Genomic DNA, 26,145 nt, shown 5'->3' with positions numbered 1-26,145 from the left:
CACTTCCGGGTTCTGGTTGTGAAGGAAGCCATGTGCTAATAAGCTGTTTGTTTACCTTTTTTGAGCACTAATTAAACCTCCAATTTGAATGGGACGGTGCATGACAACCTAGGAGTATGTGATGTTCACATAGAACTAAGTGAAATTATCAAGAAAGGTACAATATTTTGCTTACACCATCTTTTTGCGGGGGTTTTTCAAGGTCTGGTAAAAAATTTAAAATCATGAAAATGGAATGCAATTCAAGTGAATGCATGCATAAATTGCATTCACACTGTCCCCCAGTGACAAAATCTTGCAATCAACTGAGCAATTGAATGAGTTTAAGAAGCCTCCCCACCAAGGCCGTCTGTCTCTCTCTATTTAGGTCGTGGTGCTGAGGCTTTTTAAAAACTCATTCTCATGCCCGATGAATCCTCGACACGACAGCATCGCCAGACCCTGGCCCTGGGTAGGGGTCACCGTTGTCTGCTGCTGGACACATCGGAATATTGAGTTAATCCTGTCCAAGGGCTTGGCCAGATGTGATTTGCTGCAATCTTAAGCTTACAATAGTCTGATGTGTTGATGACAAACCAGAGCCCAGTTGAAATGCTTGGCCCTTAGCTAGATTCCCATTGATCGTGCGACAATAGTAGAACTAGAAGGGCGTATTTTGTCCCCTCAGGTTCAATTTCTGCAAAAGAAACAATTGCTCCCTATTTTACCTAGTCCAATGCTTAAGTCATAATAAATATATTTATAGATAGAGGAGGATCTCCTCGCATAAAAAAACTCAACTGGGAGCTGATCAGCATTTTGAAATAAGCCAAGAAATAGATTAAGGATTTTTCTGAACCTTTCTCCATAAGTTCAGCTTTAAACTTATTTGTTTATTAATCCTCTAATAGCCCTTGACAAATCCCGCTGATTAATTTTTGCCAGGGGTCAGCCTGGACAAAATTAGGTCTAAGCTACAGGCAGAAATTACCATTTTGGCCAATAGGCCTATGCTTTTTAAGATAGTAAGACTAAGAGGATTACTCCAAGAGTGGTCTATGGGCTTATGATCTTTTGATCACTTTGAGTTTAACCACCATGTAAGTAAGGACCACTTGTGGAAACATGGTCAATGCTCTTTGTGGTAATAATACACGGGCTGAAGATTGTCTCATTTTGATTTTTTCATATTTTGGGTGAGTTGGTTTCGGCGATTGTTTCATGGAAAATTAGTAGCTGCACAAGGTAAGGGATAATCAATGTTGGCTGACTGCTTTTTGCCTTCTTGTGACCTCATTGTAAAAAATCAGACGATTTGTTTTAACCACGGAACAGTGATGTATGGTCATTATTGTAATTATGGGGCTTGTTATATGTAGTGTGTTGGGGCGATAGCTGCCATTTCAATTTTCCTTATCCATTGGGTGCCATATTGTCACTTTGGCAAAGATAGTATATTTGCATAAAAACTTGTTAAGTGATTCTTATGCAATGTTAATACCGTCACTCAAATATACTCTGAACTCAACAAAATTGTGGATTGAAATAACAATCAAATTTACTAGAACTAACATAACATTTGGTCATATCCCCATGTTAAACACACTTCCCTCGCCCTAACTGGAGTGGAGGTATCTTCACAACACCTACTGATCATGTAGTGGTGTCTCTGTCAAGTTGACCTGACACAAACTGTCTTTTAGCTGTTCAGTGCTATGGTGAGAAAGCTAAATATTTTACTTGTTGAGCAATGGTAGTGCTGTAGGTCTAACTAAATACAAGAGTTAGTTTAAGATGACATATTCATTTCTAAGCAAGTTAGCAGCATACACTGCTGAAGTTAGATAGAGTGAGCGGCTATGCTGGCTCAGCCAGTAGGATGCTTGAAAGGTCATCCAGTGCTCCACCACAATGAGTAGTTTATATTGATATTGCTTGTGTGAAGCATGCTGGGATGATATCTGTCAGTTCTGGTCACAGATAATCAATTGATAACCTTCGTTCTGTCATGCTAGTCCGGCACAAAAGCTTGCCAAGTTTTAGCTCATCATGTAGGTATTCTACCCTCAGAACCTCACCGACACTGGCTGCTCTGTAGTGTATTCCAGACCAGCCTATTCATTCCAGTTATAATATAAGATCCCAAGAGTCATCTTGTGGAACCTCTTCTCATGGTCATCTTCATTTGAGGAAATTTATCGAATGAAATGTCATATCTTTCCACAAGAATCAAAGAGTAAGGGCAACACCTTTTACAAAGTGCACAGACACAGAAAGTGTCATGAGACTTTCAAAACTACTACTCATGTAAATGTGCCATTTTTGTGATGACATTGATTACGTGTTCTGAAGTTACTCTCATAATGATTCCAAGTCCAGGGGCAGAGTGTTAACTGGCTTACCCCACACAGATGTCTCCTAAAGGGCAATTTAAAGGCACAGTCATGTTTTATTCAAGTGCCGTGGCTTATTTGACAACATCTGCATGGGCATTTACACAAATCATAATACACGCCTCAACAATATCACGATTCAATATTTTCATGAAAAATTCATGAAAGTAATCCACTCCATTCAAAAACATGCATTCAGGGATATGTTCAGTGGGAGAGTTATTTGAATGAACTCTCCGGCCTGTGCATATTCAGGTCATAGGCTTCCCTTTTTATTTAACTTCGTGTCTGGTCGCACTTTGGTTGCCAGTATAGGCTTGTTTCTATTGACAACGAATTGTTGCGTATGGATAAACTTTTGGATTGCATTTGAGGTATTCTGTAAAAGTTTGAGAGAGTTGCGTGTTTGTAAGGTTGGTGGTATTCATGTTGTTCTATGTTGGTGACTTTTGTCACCAGTCACAAACCGTTTGGCCAACTTGCACTAAATTTTCCTGTAGATAAGAAATCTGTTGATCGCTCATTGCTGGAAGGCGATAAGAATCACTTGTCTGCGATGCTTATAAGCCATCATAAGGACACATGGTGGTTTAAAGACTTGTGCTGATCGGAAGCACCGCAGGACTTTAGATTTACCAGGATTAGGACTGATCTAAACTCTGGGCGTGCGATCTGGCTAAAGCTTTCCAAAGATTATACCAACCAAGGTGGAACTAAAAAGAATGTATAAATCTATGATCCTTTGGCCTCAGTCATAAAGGGCCTATGGCATTGTGAAAGAACAGTCAATTGGACTCTTTGCAGCTCAAACCTGAGAAAGAGTTGAAACAAATGTTCACAGTTTATTATCATTTATACTTTGTACCATCTTGTCTCTTCAGATGTGACCACTAACAGGAGTAAGACGACACCATGGTAATGGAGGGTAACGCCCCTGTGGCCCCTCCTGACGTTGGCGGGCATCACCAAGACACCAAGTTCACCTATCGTCATCCAATACGACCCTATATTACGTCAACACCAAACGACTTCAATGCTGAGAGGGATTTTTTGATGAGGACAGTATTTCCCGCCTTAGATGAAGTCTGCAAAGAAAGGGGGACATATTTTTCCGCCGTTGATCTCCGCTGGACTGCAAGGGACAAATACGCAAAAGATGGCAATGTTTTGGAACTCAGTTTAGACAAGATTGTTCAGTCGTCGCCGTTCTTCATATGTCTCCTTGGGGAATGTTACGGCTATCATCGCCCGGAGGATGCCGCACCGTTACCGAAAACATATGACGACTTACAAGACGATTGTGATTGGGTAGACAAAAACTTCATGATTGCAGACACTGGCGGTTATCACTGGGTGCTAAAAGATGGCCGCCAATTATGCAGCTTGACGGAAATTGAAATCATTGAAGCAGCTTTCTTTACGGATGATGAGTATTGTTTCTTTTATTTCCGTCAAGCGGAACATGAGGACGATTTGTTCTTGGATCTGCCGAAAGTCGAACGGGAAGAAAAATTACAAGACTTTCAAAGCGAATCTGAGTATGCAAATCTGAAGATCAGAGATTTGAAATCGAGGATCGTCAAGAAGGGGCTGTCGGTGAAGTATTTCCGGACGCTGGAGGATCTTGCGAACGTCGTTAGTGAAGATTGGATGGAAGTTATCAATACTCTGTACCCACCACTGCCAAGAGCTCTCATTGAGAGAGGTAAGCATTGGATCATTTTTTGTCAGTTTGAGTCCTTGGGTATTGCCCTTTTTAAAATGACCTCAGCTTTTGCTCCAGATTTTTGGTTATGAATATGATCAGTTAGTGACATGTTAGATGATACATGTAGGTTGTCTCCAAGTCCTACTACTCGTAGTTTTAAAAGATGACGTGGTACTACCAGGATCTGATAAATCTTCCGTCAGGCCAACCTATGAAGTCAAAGTCACCATCCTCAACATTGACAATTCACCTGGCAAGACAATAAAAGCCAAATAACGAACACAAAGCCATTTTCCACGGCATAGGCTATTTGCTTATTGACGCAGATCAATGCAGTTTCTATTGGTTTCACCCAAACAGATCAATCACTTCAATAATGGCTTTTAAATTGTTAAGCGAACTGCCTTAGATAGATAGGCTCTTTGCTGTATAATCACTGCCTGTATTTGTTGACAGATGTTTCAGTAACTCAGTTAAATGGAATTACATGTATCAGATTGCATCTCTCAGTTGCTACATTTTCAAAATCAATGAAATCATAACGTCATATCTTTCACAAAGTGATTCTGCCTTACATCTGTGGACATGTGTTTCTATCTCTGCTTCATTGACTCCATCTATGGACTCCATTCATTGACCAAAATTATCATGTACGCACATCTCTCAGTTCTACACTTTCCATACAAAATCATATCACCACATCTGCTTACATGAAGTTAGATCCAACTTTTAATTTGACCTGAAACAGTACAGACCATGCACTACTCAATGTACATAAAGTGAACTCAAGTTAACTTGAATCAGACTTTATGATCATCAGACCCGATCGGCCAACGATGTCAGCTGTGGCTTCTCTAATGTCATCGAGCGCACCATGTGCGATCGAGTGACGTGTCCTTCCTCACATAGGCCTACTTGATTCAGACTTCCAACCAGGAGTTTCCACCTGCTCTGTGGGCTCAAATTAAAAGGGGAAGTCCACAACATGAAAGTCTATACAACACAAAAAGTACATGATGAGATGCTTTCTTAAATGCTTTTTTTAAACGACACTGACTATAGTATCCTACACTGATTTATGATTTTACAAACAGATCACAAATAATTGTTCTTGTTTCTTCAGATTCTGAAGAATTCCATGAAATAATCTCCAACGAAGCGTTTGCTCAAAGTCGAACGCAGAACTTCGTGTGCACCCCCGAGATGGATGATGTGATGGTGGAGATGACACACTTTGCATCCACTGCCCATAACGACCATGCTATCAACGAGGAATTGGAAAATATCCTCAATCTATCGAAGTTCTCTTATGCTACCAAGATGAGGAAGTAAGTTGCAATGATTGTAGCCTTTGGCAAGTTGCTTTGCTTACACTGCCCAAAACGATCATGTTATCAACGAGGAATTGGAAGACATTTTTGCCAAAGTCAATTAAAATTGAGTTTGTTCTGAATGTGAAGGGTTAACAAGATCTTTATTCTTCAGGTATAAGCCTATTGAGATCAAGTACAAGTCCCTGTTAGTCCTGGCCGGGCCTCGGGGTTACGGCAAGTCAGCGATGGTCGTCAACTGGTTGAATGATTTCATCGACGAATATCCTGATATCAAAGTCATCAGCATGCTGGTTGGATCAAGCCTCGCAAGTTTTGATATTGCCGCGTTTATGAGGAGAGCTACCCGGGAATTGAAGAGAGAGTTCATGCCTGAATGTAAGGATCGAGACATTGTCCATTAAAAAATGATCATATTAAACGGCTGACCATAGGTATCGCCATAGGTATCGTTATTTTGATAACATCTCGAAAAGTGATAACAAAGCTTTCAGTATTTTATTTCTCATATTTTCAGTCACTGATGAAGACCTCCAAAAAACGTGGCAGGCAGACGATTTAGAGAACTTCTCATTGACGTGCGAGACTTTAATGGCGGCAGTCTCACTCGGTCCATGTGTGTTGGTCATTGATGGAGTGGATGAACTTCGCAGTACTTGTGGACTGACTCAGAAACAGGTAATTCTAATGACACCCAACCATTTGGGGAATTGTCGGATTTTGTTCTGAAATTAGTTGATCTATAGCTACAACTGAAAGTAGAGCTCTATCAGAAATTGAAATGCCACCTGTTTGGTTTTCAGATTAAAGAGATGGACTGGCTTCCGTTACCACTGCCCCCTCAGGTCAAGGTCATCATGACGACCTCGTCCACTGACCTCTCCTTCAAATCACTATCAAAAAGACGCGATGCTGATATCATCTCGTTACCGCTATTCAAAGAGAGGCCACAGCGCCTGAAGCTCACGCAGGAATTCATGACAAACATGTACTCAAAGTATCTCCCAAAGAGGGCGTTCAAAGCAGTCCTGGACTGTAAACACGCGAATAGGCCAATGTATCTACACGCTCTCGCGGGAGAATTTCGTCTCTATCAGGTTTATACGCTGATCGAACAATACTTGGAGACGTATTTGGAGGTTAGCAGTTTGCGAGATTTGTGGGCGAAGATTATTCAGCGGTGGATCTCTGAGTATAGCTGGACGAGTGAACCGATGCCCAAGACGGAGATGGCACCAACCTTGACACAGCAACCTGACTTCGGTAAGAACAATTCATTGGAGGATAAAGCAGATGTTCAGACAAGTTTTTGCAAACTCAATGGAGAATCAATGCCAACACTTTGGTATCAGGAACGGTCTAAGCTTTGATTTCAATGGAAAGACAACATATTGATTATTGGTTTTAAGATTGGAAAGTTGTCATTTTGACATTTTGATGAATGTTTTCAATTGAAAATCAAATTTGATGAGTACTTTTAATAGAAAATCTGTATTTTGTTGAGTGGTTTTAAAGTAAAATCAACATTTTGAGTAATTTTGATGAAAAGTGTGCATTTTGCATGGAAAAAGTTAAAAGTTCTTTGTTGTTTTTCAGAGTACACTGGTTGGATAGCAGACGCCCTTCGTCTCCTGGCTGTGTCAAGACAAGGACTAACCGAGGCCGAGATCCTAGCCTGTCTTCGACAAATTGGTTACTATGGCGATTCAGCGATCACATCTCTTGATTGGGCAATATTCAGGAATGCAGCCTATGGAATGCTGATTGAGAGGCCTGGGGGGCTGTTGAACTACTTTCACCATCACTGTAAAGAGGCGGTGGAATACGCTCTTCTGGGTGAGTAAACCGGCACATGTTTAGGGGAAATTGTAATCCTATCACCTATTCAAGTGCCTTTTTTCTTTCCGCACTTTTGTTTGAAGTGATGCGATGTGTTTCTTAACTGCTGCAGCACTTTGAGCAAAGTGTATTCGGGAAAGTTCTGTTCAGTCAATGAAACCTTTAACATTAGAACATTTTAAGACGTAAGCCTTATAAATTGCCTGAAACTCTTTCAAACAACAACAACTCTTATTCAAGTTACTGCTTGCTTTCTAGGTACTGTCATCCCGACCGGGGATACAAACACCAAACATAGCCTGACGAATTCTTGGAATCTCGATAAGCAGAGGTATCATGGGTATTTAGCGGCGTTCTTTCTGGCCCAGCCTCACTCCATCAGACGGACAGACGAGCTGCCCTACCATATGGAACACAACGGGGACATGGGCGGATTGTGTAGTGTTGTCTCCGATCCACAGTAAGTAGGAGACATACAATTAGTTGCCTGACTTTTTTGCATATTTTTTACACTACAGCTTCTTGTTCTTTTACAACTGATGCTATTTTTCTCTGCCACATAAGTCATTTTCTGTAAGGAAAGTAGAATAATGTTCCTGAGTAGAATGAGTGGGGTCTGAGACGTAGTGGCTAAAGCGACTGGGGTCTCAATAATTCAAGATGGATGGCTGATGAAAGGAAGAAAAATTGAATGATTTTTCTTCATCTTACAGGATCTTTTTGTGTATGTATGCCGAGCCACGGAGCAGCAGCCGACAGCTGGACCTGCTTCATTACTGTCGTCTGCTTCAACAGTTTGGCTACAGTGCTGCAGACGTTTACATTGAGATGGTCGAGGGGAGAGAGCCGGCCATTTCCGAGGTAAACAGAAATTTACATCTTCAAAAAGAACTGTTGAAACAGCAAATAGTCACTTTTTTAGAAACTAGTGTTTCTCAATGTGTTCTCAGGTGAACCTTACTGCAACTTTTTCTCACATATTTTTGTTTTTGTTAGACCCAGGATGCAGTGATGCCGGACACCTTTACAGCAGATGACATGTCTAGACTTTTCGGCCCCAAGGGACCGGACATCCCCACCATCATCATGACTCATGCAAGCTCTCGTGATCTCTTCGTCATTGAAGAGGGAGGAAGTGTCGAAGGCTCGAACAAAAAGAGTTCAGATCATGGAAGTGACCATAATCCTGGGAGTGATGACGCGAGTGTCCATGAAGAAGGCCAGACGTTTCTGACGGACGTCCAGGAGGAAGCGGACCACGCTAGTGGTTCACCTCATCAGCAAGCAAACCTCGCCTACCATGTCGGGTTGTTCCTGTCTCAGCTAGGTCATGGGGACGAGGCTGTCGGGATGTTGCTGAATGCTCATACCTGCTTGAATGACGTAAGGATTAGTTCAAATCGTTCTCTTTGCTGAGTCAGATGAATTCCTCTGTAGCTGTTTTTAATAGTCATGGAATAGTTCATGGGGTCACATGGATGACATTCCCTTCCCCAACCACAATGATGGCTGAGGTAGACTAGTCAGTTACTCATATAAACTTGACTATTTGGCTAGTTGCGCCACCAATAACATTACAGAAAAGATGTCAAAACGTTTGTCAGTTGGCTGTTTTTAACTTGAGTGTTTTCTTCACAGAACTACCCCCTTGATTTCGACTTGTCAACCCTGCATTGTGAAGTGCAAGAAGCGCTCGGAAACCTCTACGCCAAATACGAAAACCAGGATGCCGCCATCTTTTGGTTAAAAAAGGCACTGAACACCATCAGTGACATCCTGATCTCATCCGAGATTGATGATCAGCTTAATAAAGTCATTGAAAGAAAAGGTAAAGACATTTTAACAAGCTATATGTATATGCGTAGTCTTTGTGGGGTGGTTGCTGAGTCAGCAATTAAAGGACGACCCATATTCGAGTTGTGTATCTTGTTGTGGTTCAGGTAAAGAGAAATCAACATTCCCATAGTTATTACTTACTATTTGCACTCTGTCTTTCAGGTCACATCATGGATGAGCTCGGCTGCCATTGTCTGGCGTCTGGTCGGCTCCACGAAGCAGACGACCTCCTGACTGGAGCGCTGGAGTGTATGGACGAGGTTGGCAGCTTGACCGGCCGAGCTAGCGTCCATCATCACATAGGCAGGCTCAAGTAAGTTCTAGATCAGCAACGAGAGGCTACCACTGAGCTGGGAGAGGTTGTTTGGGCTCCAAATCAAACCACTAGACCACGTCATGCCAATGGCATGAAAAGTGTGGACCAGTTATTGCATGATCATACTCCGTTGAGGTCAAGCACTTAATTGGAAGAAGATCACGATTAGTCTTGTCTTATTTATGAGTTTATCAATCATTACAGGTTACACCAGCAAGAGTATTTGAAGGCAGAAGGTTGTTACCGATACTCCCTCATGATGAGAGAACAGTGGTACGGCAAGAAACACACCATGGTTTCCAAGGTTCTACAAGACCTGGCTGCGCTGCTCTGCATGAAGGAGAATACACAAGGGTATGTACAGGGGATCTGATGAATCCAAGATGGCAACCAGAGCGGCCATTTTGGATTGGTTTCTGCTGATAAAGAATGTTGAAATGACTTGATCAACAATCAAGCTGAAATGTATTATGTGTTGGCTTAGCTGGGGCATAACCCAGTGATTGCTTACAATAGATTTCTGATTTTAAAACTTGTGGGTGGGAGTAGGAAAAAGGCAGAGAGACTCAGTGAATATGCTTGGTCCAATTGCTTTCCTGTTAGGAGATTGGTTTGTTCCTATACTAAAGTTCCTGAGTGGGTCTCTGAACACACAATCTCTTCTTCTGGATCGGGAGACTCCTGTAGGACTAACATCTTCCCCTTTCTTTGTGGCCAGAAGCCTGATTACAATGAATTCTATAAAGATTATTTTGTGTTTTGGCCTCCAGGTTCAACAGGGATGAAGCGGAGGCGTTATTCCGTAGAGCACTGGAAATACGCGAGCGTTCCCTTGGAGATGGACATGTGCTTGTTGCAGAGACCTTAGCCAGTCTAGGTGAGTGGTCTCATTGAATCTTGAAAAGATAACTCTAAACCTGAATAAATTTGCTGCAATTTTTGTTTGCTGCTTTGTGAAATTGCAACCTTTGCGTACTTCTAATTTGGCATTTTAGTGATGATTTTTCAATTTCTTTTCAGGTGAGCTGATGAACAGGAGTGGGAGCTTGTCAGCCAAATCTGAAGCGAAACTACTGCTACAGAGAGCGCTGGATGTGAAGACGACGAAACTGGGGCCGAACCACCCTTCCACGAGATTAGTACGCAAGGAGTTGAATGATACTGGAATCACTCTGAAGCTTGGATTATATGATTACGGACCAGCCAAACCGACTGACAAACGGACAATGGATTTTCCGTGTAGCAGCATGTCCTGGCGGGAAAATGACCTCTCCAGTTTGTTGGAGGGAGGACCCAGCAAATCACGGTTATCGAAATATTCAAAGAGTCCAGGGCTGTCGGGCACTCCAAGTGGGATGTGGGTGACGTCAAAATATCGTGTGGAGACACCGACAGAACCTACAGCCAAACCTGCACCAGGTAGCGACACCTATGTGGAGGAATTAGAAGCAGTTTCACATAAAGTAAAACCGAGGGGGTCACATTCGGGGAAAGATTCACAAATGTCTAATCGGTCATATTCTGAAGATTTGATGAAGTTGTCCGACAGTAAGAAAAAGTTAGGACAGCCAGCTTCGCCTTCATCAGGTGATCGGCAGTCGCCTGGTTCAAGTGATAAACAGCGTCTGCTCAAACGGGATGCTTTTGATGTGCGCTTGCGGTATCCAGATCCCGAGGATGATCTCGGCGTCAATAATGCACGTCTTAGTATTCCACGGTCTACAACCCCTTCATCAAGGAAGGCCATACTCGCAGTCGGACCAATGATTAATGTCAAACCTCCCAATGCTGTCAACTCTGATAACTCAGATATGCCGCATTATGTCGAAAGTTATGCAGATCAGTTGCAAACTCAGGAAAGTGGAAAACTTTCTCGAAGAAATCGACTTGAGCAGGGTAAACTGCGTCCTAAAAGTGCCCCTGTGAGTTCGTATGCGGAGTATTTTACTGAAGCGCCTGTCAGGGTGATTCCAAGGACCTTCATTAACCCTACGCCTATGCGGACAAGATCCCTGACGGCCAGGGTAAATAGTGCGCACAGTCTTTGCAGCTCACACGGAACGTATAAATCTTTCGAAAGTTCAGCAATTCACGGTACACACTGTAGAATCCCGGGTGCGCACACCATCGATCCGAGCAACTCAATAACAATCCAGGGCCCTCACAGTTCTATTAAGTCATTGATGGGCCCACCGGCATGTCCTAGGGATGTCAGTTTAAAGGTTCGGCATTACTCAACCTGGTTCCAGGTGCCAGGACGTTACCCCACAGTGAGCAACCCATATCCACCGAAACGTTCTCAGCTGGTGAAGCGGGTTGTGAAAACGAAACAGGGTGGGTCAGCACCATCTAGTGACATGAAGGGCACTGAGATACAGCTACAAAGTAAGAGTGAACTTAGTGTTACCTTTAAGGAGGAGGCACCACGGCCAGTGACAAGTCACTGTTGAAATTGACAATGAACAGACTCTCTTGTGTACTCCAACGGCCTTTCTCCACAGTTGTGTTTCATGCAGCATATTTCACACGCATATTTTTTGTGAAATGTGCAGGGTGAATCCTGAAATGTGGAGACAGGCCTTTTCTCACTTACTCAAGCCCTGTTCTCTTCTGAGGGCAGAGGCTATCACTTGAATTGATCATTTGTTGAAGTTTGTTTAGATTTTATTTTAAGAATTTTTATTGCGTTGTGTTGCTGCAATATTTTGTGGAAATGTTACGTCATAATCCGTCCAGGAGTTTTCTCAAAATATCTGTTGTGTAAGTTTACACTTTATGTGCAGTTACCATGACGATCACAGGGCCAAAGTGACGATCTTAGATTAAAATATTCGCAGAAGTTTGTTTCTGTCAATATTGTTTTTTCATGAATATTCCATGTGTAGTTCTCAGGACATACCGTAATGTTGGACTTATATGGACTTTTAAGTTGTGCAACATTATCTATGTATGTCATACTATAGGGTAGGGTAGATGTAAGGGTTGAAGGCATAATTGGTCAGTTCTTGATATTGAAATTGTCCCCCGAAACTCATTGACATGACCGATGGTTTGAGAGCTCTCAATGAGCACTTTCTGGTGAAACTGTGTCATGATTGATAAATTTGTTGGTAAGGAATCACTCTCGGGGGACTTTACCTCAACGATGCCTCAGTCCATGTCGCGATAATGTAGATCTGATATTGGTTAATCCGTCCATATTGTAGTTCTATCCGTCTATATCATAGTACTGTATCAATCTTGTAAAGTTTTTGTAATATTTATCGAGTTTTAGGGAATGTATGTGATTTAGATGTCAAATCTCATCCATTCAGTCATTTCAAAATGGTTGGCAAGAAATCTGTGCTTTTTTCTACTATACCCATCTTACAACCTTTTATTTGTAAAGCGAAACCTAACTGTTCCTATATTGTTACAATGTTCTACTATCTCCACTTAAAAACTTTTGTCTCATGAGTCATGTGACACAAAATGTACTTGCGTTCTTTACTGTCTATATCTCTATTCCTATGTTTATAATGTGCTTACAATTCCAAGAAAATTATACCAATGAACCACTAAGTCTTATTGTTCACCTCCTCAATGTATTGCCCCCCTATTACTGATATGATGCAAGACTAATTCATCAATCCTGGGTTTGCTCTTGTAACAGAGGAAAAACATAAAGGTCCAACCGGGGATTGAACCCGGGACCTCTCGCTTGTAAGGCCATCACTCTACCGACTGAGCTAAAGGGAATTTCCCTCCAGCCTGGGCTGCAGGAATGATGCCACCACTACATACTCCCCCTGTTCGGGAAAGTTGTGTCCTCACAACCGGGTTCTTCCATGATACAAAGGGTTAATTCATTGTCTATCTAAACAAATTATTAGTACCCTTGGAGGCCTCGACGAGCTAAAGGGAATTTCCCTTTGCTGCTTCAAGTTGATAGGGCAACTGCCAAATGGATATCACATCCACCTAACAAGCAGTAGGTCTCGAGTTCATTCCAGAGCCATTGTTCCCTTGGTGCCTATGCCAGGGAAAGCAGCCCATCAGAATCGATGCTAGCTTGAAACGTCAGGATAAAAGAATAAAGACGCTATTATTAGACTCGACAGTTTATTCTTGAGTTCTCATTACAATAAATTACATAACAGAATTGAAGAACAACCCTGTAAAAAAATAATCGTATTCTGTGCAAATAAAACATGTGCAGGCCATTTATGATAATGATAAGTTTTTCACTGGCACAATATCCAACAGTATAAAGTTCTTATCATTGGAGGTATCATATGGAGTAGGTTTCCTCAAGTGGAGGGAGTGCTGTGTGCAAATTTGGTACAGTTTGGAACATCCGGAGGTCCTCCAGAGCCTCCACATAAGTAACCAAGTCAGAGGCAGAGGAGTGGAGGCCAAAACCTGAAGATCACTTGGTACATTTTTTCCATGCCCCAATGTTTTCAAAAATGTATAAAACACATTATACCAATGATGTTGACAAGTGATGAGCCTATTGATTAAAATCACTTCAGTTACAATATGACTAGAGTTAGCAGACCATTTATGGTCATACAATACAATAAGGCTGTACAAATCAGGGTCATCTCAAGCCCAGTCAACTCATCCATCCAGATGAATGATCAATAGGAAAGGCCATAGCTTGCTACATGGTCACACAGATATCAATAACTTCACAAGGTTTCAAGTTCAGCTGAGCCTTTTGTCACGTGGTCTTGTCCATGGTTGGTGTTTACAATACTTAACCAGGACAGCAGACGATGCATCTTTCTCATTGTCTCATGCTCAAGACATGGACGACGGCAGCTTGGCAAACTTCCAACTAGAACCTACCATGACGCCATCCAGCAAAATAAATGATAACGACGGACAAGAGGTTCAGATGGACTCGTGGTGGTGCGTGTGGAGCTTGTGAAGTGTTTTTTTGAGGGGAGAGGGGAGCACACTCGTGAACTAACGGGGGGGGGGGGGGGGGGGGGGGGGGGGTAGCACAGTTTAGCATGTCAGTCAACACATTTTGGATTTCAGGTGCATTTAACAACACAGGTTGGTTTTTAACCTTATAATAACATCAAACTTGGTTTCAGGTTAACCCTTGGGTTACATAAAAGGACAGAACACATTATTCACAACTACTAGTAACCTAAAAGTGGCATGCATCTACCCTTTCTTTACTATTTTGCACGAATCCTCGACAACTCCCACAAAATCCCATTGACTGACCAACCTTCATCCCATCTTTGGGTGTTTCAAACTGCTGTCACTTCAGATCAGGGGTATTTTTGCCCAACACAATTTCTTAACTCGGAAATCAGATCACAAATAATCACAGAGAGAGTAGAGCAGATGCTAGCACATGGCTGAAAAAGTGGTCAGGGAGAGTCAGAAATTTGGAAGTGGCAATGTCCGCAGACAAGAAGAGGTGAGTTACAAATCAAAAAAGGAAACTCGCTGGTCATGTGCTAGGCTTCTCTCTAACTTGGGTGCCCACTGGCCCAATCAATATTTATAAGTAAGAGTGAGCTCTGGTCGATATACACATGATGAGCCAAAGTCTTTCCACTTTTACGGAAACCTTGAACATAAATCAACAAGTCACTTTATAAATGCAATATTATATACGCAGCAAAAACTAAGATTATGTTGTACACTACTCGTTAAGATATTGTAAATAATTATGTCTCAGCAAGGAAAATAACCCGGTACATGAGATCAGAATCAATAGGGTACAGGCAGAACTACAGTTGCCGCTAGGTGGCTCTGACTGTCACTAGGGTAATGTGTTATTGCGACAAGAGATGTGACGTCACTTTGTCTGAGTTCTGACGTCATTGGACGCATACCCTCGTGAAAATCAGCGCCGCCTACCAAGATGCTGTTACCCTCAGTGCCTTTATGAACTTGGAAGTTTGGTATATCAAATTAACACACAGGAAACATCTTGCTGGAAAACAACAATAAACCCGCTGGAATCCTTCGTCAGACAGATTTAGAAGGCTAAAAGGCACTCCTTTCTGTTTCTTTCCCCCTCCATTTCACCAGCCACAAAGGGTCTATTGTCTCCCGTAACCAGATGATTCGTTTGAATCACCGCAATGAAATTACAAGTTTTTAGTGTATGGTTTTGGTAAGCACATTTCATACTTTAGAGTATAGGCCCTAATCAAACAAACTATATGATCACAAATTGAACTGTTTTTAAAAAGGCTTAAGTTTGACCGAGTCAATAGGTTTTCACTTGTATGATATGAGCACTTAGACTAATTGTGCAGAATAAACATCATCAAATGAACCTCAAACTTTAATATCTGGACTATCGCCATGATAAGTACGCTTCACAGTTGATGGTATACAGCAGTACCAACTGCTGATGAAGAATATGAACCAAAATAACATTCACCCCAACTCTACCCGAGGATAGCCCCGATCACAACACCATTTTCGTCATACTGGAGCCATCCCAGTTCATTGGTTTCTTCTATCCATCCAATATATAGCAAATAAAATATCCTACTGAAAATCCTGAGTTGCCGTCCAGGGGGCCATTATTCGCCCCACCGTAACTATAATACTCGCAACACCCCAGTCTGAGTTTGGAACCCAACTTCTTCAACAACGTCATAGTTCTCAGTTTCTCTTTCAATGGATTACGTATCTAAGGCAGTGCTGCTCCCTGAAGGCAGGTGGTGACCATCGTTTACACGAGTCTCAATGTTATGAGACAACAGCTCGGCTGGAAGATTCCTCTGTAAACTTTTAGATACAGAATTCCTCACTCGATGGATTTAAACCCTTTCTTCAGAAGATGAAGTCATGAAATCTTCACAGACGAATAAATGATAAATAACTACATAATTTCAGCAAAGAAATCGCGACGTCTTCTCAAATGAGTGGTCTTGTGATACATTACGTACATTCATGCATCGTAGTTCTCGGGTAGCATATCTGGGATGGAAAAAAGCCGATGTTCGTAACATAAACGACAGTCACCACCTGCTCTGTAGACATACTTTACAAACACATCATATACCTAGGCACCATTTTTATCACAACGGTGCCATCCCTGGCCGCGTTCGAAACCCGACTTTCTCGGCGAAGTGATCCAATAAGCCACCAATACCGCCCCCTTCTGAGCCGTTCCGGAAGTCACCAGTGGCCGCATATATCGATCGGAACAAACGCCAGACTACGTCGAGGCGTTTCTTTCTTGGGTTGTCATCAGGCATGTCGGTCGTCTCGTGGTATCTGGAAAATGGACCAGTCAGTTTACTCATGAATGGCTTGTTTTCACCTGCTAGTTACAACATCTGATATGCAATGGCGCTGTCATTGATGTCCTTCAGAGGATGAATTTGGCCAAAATGGCATTATGAGAGGTTTTTCGCTCAAGTAAAAACGAGTATCCGAATGAATTCAGGAAAATTGCAAGAAGCGCAAGCAGAATAAATGAAGACGGATGCGGAGAAATGCAGGGAGAAGTCTCTGGGTTGAAAATGGAGATGATTTCAGATCATGGCAGAACACAAAATGTTCTTTGCAGTGAAGATTTGGAGATAGTAGCGACCGTCAACTGTAATCATTTACAGGAGTAGTCCAGGCATATCAGGTTGATGGGCAAGTTTCATATTATCATTGAATGTCAACACTCAGTTTCACTACCTATAGGAACACTCTTGAACACTGATGAACACTGTTAACAGTGAAGTACATGTACTTACTGACAACAGCTTGAACTGTGTCCACTAATATTTGAGTAATCGGACGAGGATGACCGAGGCGACTCATACGACGATGTTGTACCTCGTAAACTTCCATTACCAGATATGATTTGCCAGCTAAAAAAAATAAGTGGACCTTGAAAAATGTGTTGATTTCTACGACTACAAGTTCTGATTGAGAAGACGGCACTGCCGGCAAGGGTGGATAGCAACAGACTGGTCATAAAGTACTGATGGAAGACATTCATTTTGCTAGGTTTCAAGCAAGGGAAAGTGGATTATGAAATGATGGTGGAAATAGCAGAAGGGAAGGATGATGTAATTTCAAATAAATCTTGCAACCCAAAAAACATCAAAGTTTATAAGAAGCCGGATTATTATGAATTTGCAAAGAAATTTGAAACAAACACATTATTAGAGTAAAGAATTGTTTATCATAGTGTCACCCCTGATGAAAGGTCCAGCCAGTATTGGCTTATGAGACACTCTTTACTCCTAAACTCTCTAATGCCAGGTGCCTGGTGACCAACCGACCACATCGGAAAGAGGTCACCAGCGAACCTTCGACATTCACGAGGCGGACACCTTAACCACTGGGCCATCCAAAAATATCATTATCATGTGCCCATCATCAAGAACTAACACTGTATAAAACCAGTTCTCACCTTCCACAAACGGACGATCCCGAATTCGATTGTGTTTTGTTTATTGCCGAGGGCACAGCTACAGGAATACTCATCGCCAGACTGTGGCCACTCACTCCAAGTTTCGGTACATCACAGACTCCACCCACGATCCGGTTTATTGGAGACCGCCGGTGAATAGTTGAATAAGACACACTGGGGTTACTGAAAATTGAAATATGAACATCAGTTTTAAGATTTTATGAGGAAAATGTGCAATCAATCGCATTAAAATCAAAGTCTCGTTGGATAGATCTCGTCTAAAGGCGGACTGTAGGAGCTGGAGGGTCAGATCAGTGGGCAGTGAAAACTTCACAGCTTTAAGTATGAAATTAAGTTCAATCTGGAACATGTGATAAATGAGCTTGGTGAATATTTCCACCAGATGTTATTCTCGGCGTACCCATTGGCATGCGTCATGGTGACTTCATCCTCTGGCGCGGAGACCATGATGTTATCACAGCTGCTACCGAGACTTCCCGTACTGTTGATACTCGCATTGCTCCCTCTATAATTGCTACACGCAGTCGGATTGTCGCTGTCCAAGAGCACACCGTCAAAATTGCATTCTGAATCTGTACGGCTAGTTGATCTTATTCGCTTCCTGAAAAGAAAGTTACATCAGGAATTATGTATAAATCGAGCATAAAATACGTGGGAGCCAAACACAGAGGGTTAATCCTTTGTATTACAATGTATTTTATGCTGACGGGGGGGGGGGGGGGGGGGGCTAAATATTAAGCAACAACAACAATATAAGTTGACAATCAAAAACACAAATACTCACGGTTTTACAGAAAATTCTTCTGACGTCAAATGTTTAAGGAAGGTGAAACAGAAAAGGAAGATCTGAAATAGAGAATAAATTTTGATTGGTAAATTGCACAAAGATTGGATTTTCACAACAATAGATTAGTTGACTGAAATCTTATGACCCTTGGTCACTGGTGATCCAAAGATAGTCCACTAACTTTGAAGAAAACAGAAGGAAACACGCCGTGGTCTTGCCAAACTTGGGAAGGGCTGACTACTGTATTGCTGATATGCTCTGAAGACTATGGGAAACACCATTCAAAGATCTTTTAGAAAGTAATGGCAGGGTTGGCTTTTCATTAGGACTTAGAGCGACCTGAATGACTTGTCTCCTCTCTCACTCACGAAATGTTTCAGGGAAATAGGAGTATAAAAAGAAACTTTGAACTCAACTTACATCCTCTCCTTTGTTAAGTCTGTCCGGCAGATTATGACTGCAATGAGACAAGAGAAGGGGATATGGAGAGTTCACAAGCAAAAGTCACAAAATCCACACCAGATCTTTTAGAATAAACGCAAATTCTTCTGCACGACTCTAATGGATGTCTTATTACACAAGTTTCTCTAGGAAAGGTTTATTCTTCAAAGCTTCACTGTCGGTTTTTCAGAAGAGGATTTGTCTGTTTTTGGCCAGCAGCCAACTGGAAAGATGAACCTCTGGCAGTGGAACAAGGCGATTTTAAACATCTATCATCACTCTGTTGGTCTCCACATTCTGATGGACACAAGATATGGAATGCATAAAAAGCAAAATGGACGCTTCTTACCCAAACAGATACCAATCATAGGCGAGTGTTAGATAGAGTATCTCCATGGCACTTAGTGACGTATGGATGGCCCCGTCGGCCCAGAGTGATAACCGCAGCAGTGAGATGAATAAAGGTGTCCGGTCCCAGCCAGAGATGCAATGTACCAGTAAGCCACCCTCGCCTGCAAGACAACAACACAACATGCAAGTACAATGTATTGTAGAATCTGATGGAGAGTCTTGGAAGTAGTCTACAGTCCAACAACAATGTCTAGTATGCAAACTCACGAAAATGTTCGGGAAACATCCATTACTCTTTGTCAATGTTTTCAGAAGATATCACCAATGGTAAATTGATTTTCCTGTAAGCTTCGGTGAGTTTCTAAACAATATGTTTTGCTGGAATGAAGGATAACTCCGCTCAATGGCCATTGGGGCAGCAGATTTTTGATAAATTCCAACAGATGGGACAGCATGGTGTGTACCTTTTCAAGGCCGTGTTAATGCCATAACGACAACTGATAATCAAGATTTGGTATTAACACGTACCTTCTGCGACGTATTTCAGTAGTAATTTTATATAAGTCTGTGTAAGTCGGACGAGGTCCCACTCCTGAAAAACAAGGAAATCATGATAAGAAGGGAAGTGAATTTGATCAACCAGTCAATTTACAGATTCTTAAACTGAGGGAAATTTTAGCCACTTTCAAAAACAGTGATAGCATGTCAAATTTAATTGCCTCAAAGAAGATAGTGACTTATAAACGGGCTATGTTCATTGCATTCGTTGTTCATAACACTGCAAGACATTCTACATATTGAATTTTGTTTGATTTTCCCAAAGACATGACCGAGGCTGCAAGGCTGCTCTAAGGTTCCAATTGAGAGCCACACCCACCTTGTAAGTACTCCAGTCCACTTTAACTTGTGATGTGACTGAATCTGGTGGAATATCCAATATTGAATCGACATAACCCTGAAAAATATGACCAAGGGCGATATTTAGACATTGGAAAAGTTGAGTGATATGTTTATATGCTGTATTAGAGTTTATTTATAACCCTGTTTGAATTCTTTTGAATTTCTATATTCAGGTCAGACTGTATAGAAACGACCCATTTTGGACCGAGGCCACTGTCCCCAATGGATGGAGTGTCCTGACAACAGAGGTGTCCACTTAGGATGGTTCCATTGTACCTCATTCATACACACCACTATCCACCAATTAATAATTGACATCTACTTGACATGGTGACCTGGCACTAGAAATTACCAGGTCAGAATGAACAATTCTATGTTGTGTATAGTTTGAATTCCTCTTAAATCTGCTTAATCATAGTTAGGGCTCTCCGTGGTCCAAAAAAGCAACGTGAATCTCCGAAAAGCCGACAATCAAAACATGGCATGTACCTGATTCCAATCAAACTTCATGCCCTCTGCAGCGTAATTATTGTCCTTCCAGTCTCGGAAGAATTCACAGCCAGGATACGGCGTACACAGGATGTTAAAGTCAGAATAACGATTCTCCTTGTCCACCTTTTCAGATGATGTAACACTGAAAGGGCAAATGGTCAAATTATAAATAACTTGCATTCTACAACACTAATGACAGACAATGATTGATCCAAATTTGATGGGGATTCAAATGATAGTAAACAACACATCCACTTACTTCATCCCAAATTTGACCTTTTTCTTCTCGACCATGAGATCACAGATAGTCTTGACTTGAAGCTCCTTCAGTAACCGGATATCCTGCCCGCGTATCCGGTCGAACAACTGCCACTCCGTATTCCCCATATCCGATGCTGCCTCCTCACCGGGTATACTCTCACCGCCCGTGAAGAAAAAGTCGAACCCTGACCGCCCATAGATTTCTGCGCCACCCGATATCGTTGCTGAGCGGCAGATATGTTTACCCTCATAGAGAATGACCGGAACAGCAAATCTTGCTCGACATCGAGCAAACCTCGCCTTGGTGAACAGGTCACGCAGCTTGGGTAAATCATAAATACATTCAACGCTGAAAGTAAACAGGGAAAATGAGAAAAGTGTAACATTACATATATGAACACAATGTTGTTCCTGACCTAGAACCATAATACTGGCTACGATACAAACAGGTTTGATGTTTATTGCATGTTGCACTTGCAGTAAAGAACTATGCGTGTCGCAGCAATGACCCCCACGATAAGACATTTTTGTGCAATGAATAATGCTTGTTGGTATGATAAGAATCACCTGTCTGCAGCACACTCCCAGTCCTTACCTCTGTTCCTTTTTTGCACCTTGATCCCTTTCATACTCCAGAAGAACTATCTGTGATGGGTAGTGACTACATAATTCACCATTTGTGTTGTTGATTATCTGCAAAAAGGTTTATTTTCAAGTAGTTTATGGCCACTTCACAATCACACTTCATGTGAGTGGTCACACTCATTACTCACAGCATAAAGCAAACTTATCAACTGTGACTAAATGGCATCATTATCATGTGCCAAAGATAAGCCATGTTCAGTGAAACCCCCTAGTGGACACCTCTTCATTGAGGACAACCTCTGAACAGGGACATTACATTTGGTCCCAAATTGGTCATTCCAACTGAATTTAACCTCTCTAATCAGGACACCTCTTAAAAGGGGCAGCATTTCTCAGTTGCAAGGGTGTCTTTAGTAGAGAGGTTCTTATGTTTTTCCCCCAACTTTCACACTTACCGAGAATTTATAATCCTTAGCAAACAATGCAAGACATTGTTTCTGAACCTTCTCGCTCTGGAAGTGGAAACAAGATGATGGATTCCATAGGCGAGGTGAATAATGAAAATTAAGGCTAACTTTGTATTGTATGGGCGTCACAGGTATAAAGACTGACTGGACATAAAAATGTTCATGTTCCTTTTATCACTACCCAACTTGTCACTTCACATGTAGTACATCAATGCACTATGGATTCTGTACGAAAATGCATGAATCCAACGAATGAACGACCAAGTCACATGAAGTGAAAACCTATATAGGCCTACTACTGTACTTACAAAAATATCAGACTCTTTGGCTTTGTACGCGTTCTTTGAAAAGTTTTCCAAAAGTTTATGGATATCCTCCACACGCAGGATATCTCCGCTTTCTGACATCACACTCAGTTCTTGTGATCAATTAGTGTGAAGGGTTACAATTCTGCTTTTAGTGAAGGAAAAATTGACATTTATTTTCTGACATCGACCATATCGTGCATATTGTCACACTCATGACTACGCATGCGCATTAGCGTTGCATGGTGTTCACCGCACCCGGAAGATGGCAGCACCTGTCAGACTCGAAAATTTCCTGGAAGCGAGGTAAGAAATTTTGAACTGTGGTTGTTTCGCTCCCTGACAATTCTACAAAGAAGGAACCGTTTGGTCATCTGCTGTGTGATATCTTTGGCAGGTAACTGGTATTTCTTCATCATTCGTCGATCATCAAGATTGTGATCCTGGGCATCTTCTATTGTAGTCATATCCATTTGAAAAGTCTCAGGAAGCGACTGGGGGCGAAAAGATCAGGGAGCGAAACTACTGAATATCAGAAATGTTGGTTTGTCCAATCAAATTTCATCAACTTATTTGCTGCGGGATCAATGTTTACGGAAATCCTTTGGCAACGCTTCTCGAATTTTCAACTTCTCATCTCTGTTGGAGTTTTGTCTCATCAATTCGTCGAAATAAACTTAGAAACATCGCAAAGTTTTCTGCATTTGGCCTTTAGACAATCAAAAGATATGTCTGTCGGCATTAACATATCCGGTGCTAGAAGGGTAATTGAATTTGATGATGAAAATTTGAAGAAGCCATTATTAGCTTAGCATCCCTCACTCACAGTCGCAGTGTCAGTGTGCACATCATACATTCGCCACATCCCATGGCCATTGGCTTAAATCAATGCATTGGCCATTGCATTCACACATGGCGTCAAGATCAAATGTTGAAATTGGTTGGACATCATCGTTCTTGACATTATTTGGTTGTCCGATTTATAAGAAACACTTTGATCTTGTAAATCAGAGATTGCCTAAGTTAGCGCACAATGCAATTGACAGCCCATTCAATGTAAGTTTCGATTTTTCTTTCAGGGCTTCAGTGCTCATTTGACTCCATGTGACTGCCCTCGACCAAAGTCGATGTTCCGGCCATCAAAGTGGAATGAAGATGTAGAAGAAGCCTACCGGTTCCAACTCGCTGGATACAGAGATGAAAAAGAATATGCAGCCATCCACGCAAATCTTAATGATGTGAGTTCTGGTCATTGTGCAGTCTTTACCAAGTGTGTCAACAATAGAATCCTGGCAGTAGAGCATGTTCATATTCTAGTTTTCTTCAGTCCTGAAAAGGGAAGTTAGCAGTACTTGTGGTACAGCTTGTAAAAGTATTCTTTGGTCAATCCATTCCTGAAACCTTTCACTATACACACATGCACTTGATTGGGAACAACGTTTACATAACGTGGTGTTGATCGTCGTCACGTCACCATGCAGTTTTACATTAGTGTAACGTGACGTGACGCGAAGTCTTCATAAACGTTGTTCCCAATCAAGTGCATGGAATTTATAGTGCTGCTCATTCAGTAGTACAACCGGTGCGTTCCTGAACGGTACCCGTCTGGGTCCAGTAAGGTAAAGAGACCTTTTCTAAAGTCTCACGCTGGCTGTGGAGTTCAAACCAAGAACCTCTTGACTGCTAGCGGAGAGTCTTGCCACAAGTCATGCAATTTGGGGGAACATTAGCATGAACATTTCTATCAAATGCTGTTTGTTTTTTCAGCTCATGAGATGGGAGCACAATGGATTCATCAAGCGGTTGAAACGGAAAATGGATGGCTATTTCTATTACTACAACAAAGGCCGCGAATGTACTGATAAAGATGTGCACAAGTGTAAAATGTATGTGTATTAACTGTAGGCAACTTGTCCTTGGAGGAAATTGTCAGTATTCAATGGATCAACAATGGATGTTTGGTCCAAACATACCCAAAAATGAACGCGGCACAAGAAGTCTTGTCCTGTGGTGTATTGAATCTTTGATTGAGTTCGTTTATTTCTCCTTCAGTTTACAGTAATCTGGCCTTTGCAACTATGAGTAACGGTGTTTTAACTACAAACTATAACAGAACAGCGATTTTCATTGATCAGAGTTACCATACAGGGGACCAGATTCTGTTATCACACAAGTTAGGGTCTAACTGTTTCTTTAAAATCGGCTGAAAAAAATTGAACACCCAGAAGTACTAGCAGATTGCACATAGTGTAGTGCTCAAATCACATCAATAGGAATAAAATGTGCCGTCCAGTAGGGAGGCTGAATAATCGGTGCAAAAGCAATGCATTTTTTGTCAATTTTGCCATCATTTAAAAATTGCAACTTTCATCAATCTTATCAGTAGAACCTTTGGTTGATCCACGTGTTTTCTTCAACTGATGAGACGAACTCATCCTGATGAATTGAAGGCTGCGGGTTAAGGAAGTTGGAACAGAGCATGACAAAAAAAATGTATTTTTCTCCAATATTCTGCTGAAAGATTGATGAACAGTGGTCAAGGGCACCACTTTTTTTCACCTTTGTTTTGAGGGTCGTTCACGGACCAAACATAGTCTGCATGAAAAGAACAAAATATTTTACAATTGAAATCCGCAAAAAGTAAAGTGGTCCTGTGTCTTGCAATCTTTGTACCCATGACACATCTCTTTATTTGTTTCATGAATGACTTCTGCTTAACAAAGGTGATTCGAAAGTTTGCCTAAAAGTTGGATGTAGTTTATCAAGCCTGGCTATTATGAAATATGGCTTTGTTTGTATAGAAGTAGTTGTGTAAATATGTAGGAAAACCGTCCAAATTTTATCTGTGCCGTCCTGTCTACCGTTTGCTGAAGGTGTATGTCATTTCAAGAACCAAGAGTTCATTACATTCAAACGAGATGCGCTGAAGATTTGAGTGTACATGTACCTATTACATGCACAACAAGAAGTACTAGAGATTTGAAGTGTTCAATATATACAAACCACAAGCACTGAAGATTTGAGTGTATCCACAATTGAAGTGCATTCTATCTTGTGTAGTTTTTGTTATCTTTCTAGATTTCATTCCAGTTCGTGTTTTACCCGATGAAAAAAAACTTCTAAGAATCTCTCTTTAAGCACATTTGTGTCCGATTGTCTAAATTTGCTTCAAACATAGTACTTTAAATCAACTGCCGCAGTCACTCAGATACACTGTAATATACCACATTGTTTTGTCTCTTTTGAATGACCATAATTGTTTGAATTCCGAACTTTTAACCGAAATAGAATAGAAGAAAATATCATTTACTTCTTGCGATCTCCTCTTTTGGATCACATGTTTCACATGGTTTTGACACGATTGACAAACCACATTTGTGAAAGTTAAGTTACAATTTTTCTACTTATTCACTGTTTCTGAATCAAATATTTTGAGTCTGAAATAAATCATTTTGTTGTGTAAATAATATCATTGTTTGTGTTGTTCCTTCTAAGAGAAAAGATAAAGGGTGAGTTGTGTTGCTTGGAAGCCTAAACTTCTTGCTGGACTTGAATAGCGCTGACCTGCAGAGCTCACAAATGCTGGAAGACTCGGGCTCTGGTAAGTCACTGTCGAGGGGGAATGGATTGAGCTGATTCAGACCCTTACCCTGGTACAGGGTTGTCTTCCCCAGCAGTGACTCTCAATAGCATAAGACATCTCTCAATGAGACCGACGGCTACGAGCCGTAGGAAGGTAGATATCCTAGA

At 41.5% G+C, this 26,145-nt stretch overlaps 3 protein-coding genes across 7 annotated transcripts; 2 read left to right on the top strand and 1 right to left on the bottom strand.

Annotated features, from left to right (window-relative positions):
- Window positions 1-3: 3 nt before the first annotated feature.
- LOC135491128 (uncharacterized) lies at window positions 4-12,954 on the top strand. Of its 4 annotated transcripts, XM_064776797.1 has the most exons (16): window positions 4-157; window positions 1,181-1,224; window positions 3,254-4,077; window positions 5,204-5,408; window positions 5,566-5,789; window positions 5,929-6,089; window positions 6,215-6,674; window positions 7,008-7,247; window positions 7,509-7,710; window positions 7,964-8,111; window positions 8,247-8,633; window positions 8,889-9,078; window positions 9,249-9,399; window positions 9,607-9,756; window positions 10,173-10,279; window positions 10,423-12,954. In XM_064776797.1, exons 3-16 carry the CDS (start codon window positions 3,285-3,287, stop codon window positions 11,850-11,852), a joined length of 4,848 nt encoding a protein of 1,615 aa, XP_064632867.1. In that variant the 5' UTR covers window positions 4-157; window positions 1,181-1,224; window positions 3,254-3,284; the 3' UTR covers window positions 11,853-12,954. The 4 variants fall into 4 exon arrangements, with proteins under 4 accessions (XP_064632867.1, XP_064632869.1, XP_064632866.1 ...); XM_064776799.1 differs by lacking the exon at window positions 1,181-1,224 and having other exon boundaries at window positions 4-114; XM_064776796.1 differs by lacking the exon at window positions 1,181-1,224.
- A 1,495-nt stretch (window positions 12,955-14,449) lies between these two features.
- On the bottom strand, window positions 14,450-22,592 carry LOC135491069 (myotubularin-related protein 14-like). Of its 2 annotated transcripts, XM_064776713.1 has the most exons (14): window positions 22,399-22,592; window positions 22,079-22,135; window positions 21,634-21,731; window positions 21,037-21,387; window positions 20,775-20,919; window positions 20,263-20,340; window positions 19,914-19,977; window positions 19,384-19,546; window positions 19,014-19,050; window positions 18,591-18,652; window positions 18,207-18,407; window positions 17,786-17,968; window positions 17,121-17,237; window positions 14,450-16,647 (listed from the first exon to the last, which is right to left on the bottom strand). In XM_064776713.1, the coding sequence occupies exons 1-14, from the start codon at window positions 22,495-22,497 to the stop codon at window positions 16,449-16,451; spliced, it is 1,854 nt and encodes a 617-aa protein (XP_064632783.1). In that variant the 5' UTR covers window positions 22,498-22,592; the 3' UTR covers window positions 14,450-16,448. The 2 variants fall into 2 exon arrangements, with proteins under 2 accessions (XP_064632783.1, XP_064632784.1); XM_064776714.1 differs by lacking the exon at window positions 17,121-17,237.
- A 405-nt stretch (window positions 22,593-22,997) lies between these two features.
- LOC135490804 (meiosis expressed gene 1 protein homolog) lies at window positions 22,998-25,862 on the top strand. The gene is made up of 3 exons (XM_064776321.1): window positions 22,998-23,159; window positions 23,475-23,633; window positions 24,163-25,862. The coding sequence occupies exons 1-3, from the start codon at window positions 23,124-23,126 to the stop codon at window positions 24,292-24,294; spliced, it is 327 nt and encodes a 108-aa protein (XP_064632391.1). The 5' UTR covers window positions 22,998-23,123; the 3' UTR covers window positions 24,295-25,862.
- Window positions 25,863-26,145: the final 283 nt, after the last annotated feature.

Source organism: Lineus longissimus, chromosome 7, assembly GCF_910592395.1.
Source record: "Lineus longissimus chromosome 7, tnLinLong1.2, whole genome shotgun sequence".
Taxonomy (NCBI): Eukaryota; Metazoa; Nemertea; class Pilidiophora; order Heteronemertea; family Lineidae; genus Lineus; species Lineus longissimus.
Note: the sequence above shows the minus strand (reverse complement) of the source record. Positions and strands in the feature narration are given on the sequence as shown.

What these genes read in the sequence shown, in the direction of transcription:
- LOC135491128 (XM_064776799.1), top strand. Translation starts at nt 3,285, where the DNA reads ATGGTAATGGAGGGTAACGCCCCTGTGGCCCCTCCTGACGTTGGCGGG. An exon ending in TAAAGTCATTGAAAGAAAAG is followed by an intron (nt 9,079 to 9,248) that starts GTAAAGACATTT and finishes TCTGTCTTTCAG; the next exon opens with GTCACATCATGGATGAGCTC. An exon ending in CATCACATAGGCAGGCTCAA is followed by an intron (nt 9,400 to 9,606) that starts GTAAGTTCTAGA and finishes CAATCATTACAG; the next exon opens with GTTACACCAGCAAGAGTATT.
- LOC135491069 (XM_064776713.1), bottom strand. Translation starts at nt 22,497, where the DNA reads ATGTCAGAAAGCGGAGATATCCTGCGTGTGGAGGATATCCATAAACTT. An exon ending in ACTGAAATACGTCGCAGAAG is followed by an intron (nt 19,547 to 19,913) that starts GTACGTGTTAAT and finishes GTTGTCTTGCAG; the next exon opens with GCGAGGGTGGCTTACTGGTA. An exon ending in GACTTAACAAAGGAGAGGAT is followed by an intron (nt 18,653 to 19,013) that starts GTAAGTTGAGTT and finishes TCTCTATTTCAG; the next exon opens with ATCTTCCTTTTCTGTTTCAC.
- LOC135490804 (XM_064776321.1), top strand. Translation starts at nt 23,124, where the DNA reads ATGTCTGTCGGCATTAACATATCCGGTGCTAGAAGG. An exon ending in ACATATCCGGTGCTAGAAGG is followed by an intron (nt 23,160 to 23,474) that starts GTAATTGAATTT and finishes TTTTTCTTTCAG; the next exon opens with GGCTTCAGTGCTCATTTGAC. An exon ending in TCCACGCAAATCTTAATGAT is followed by an intron (nt 23,634 to 24,162) that starts GTGAGTTCTGGT and finishes TTGTTTTTTCAG; the next exon opens with CTCATGAGATGGGAGCACAA.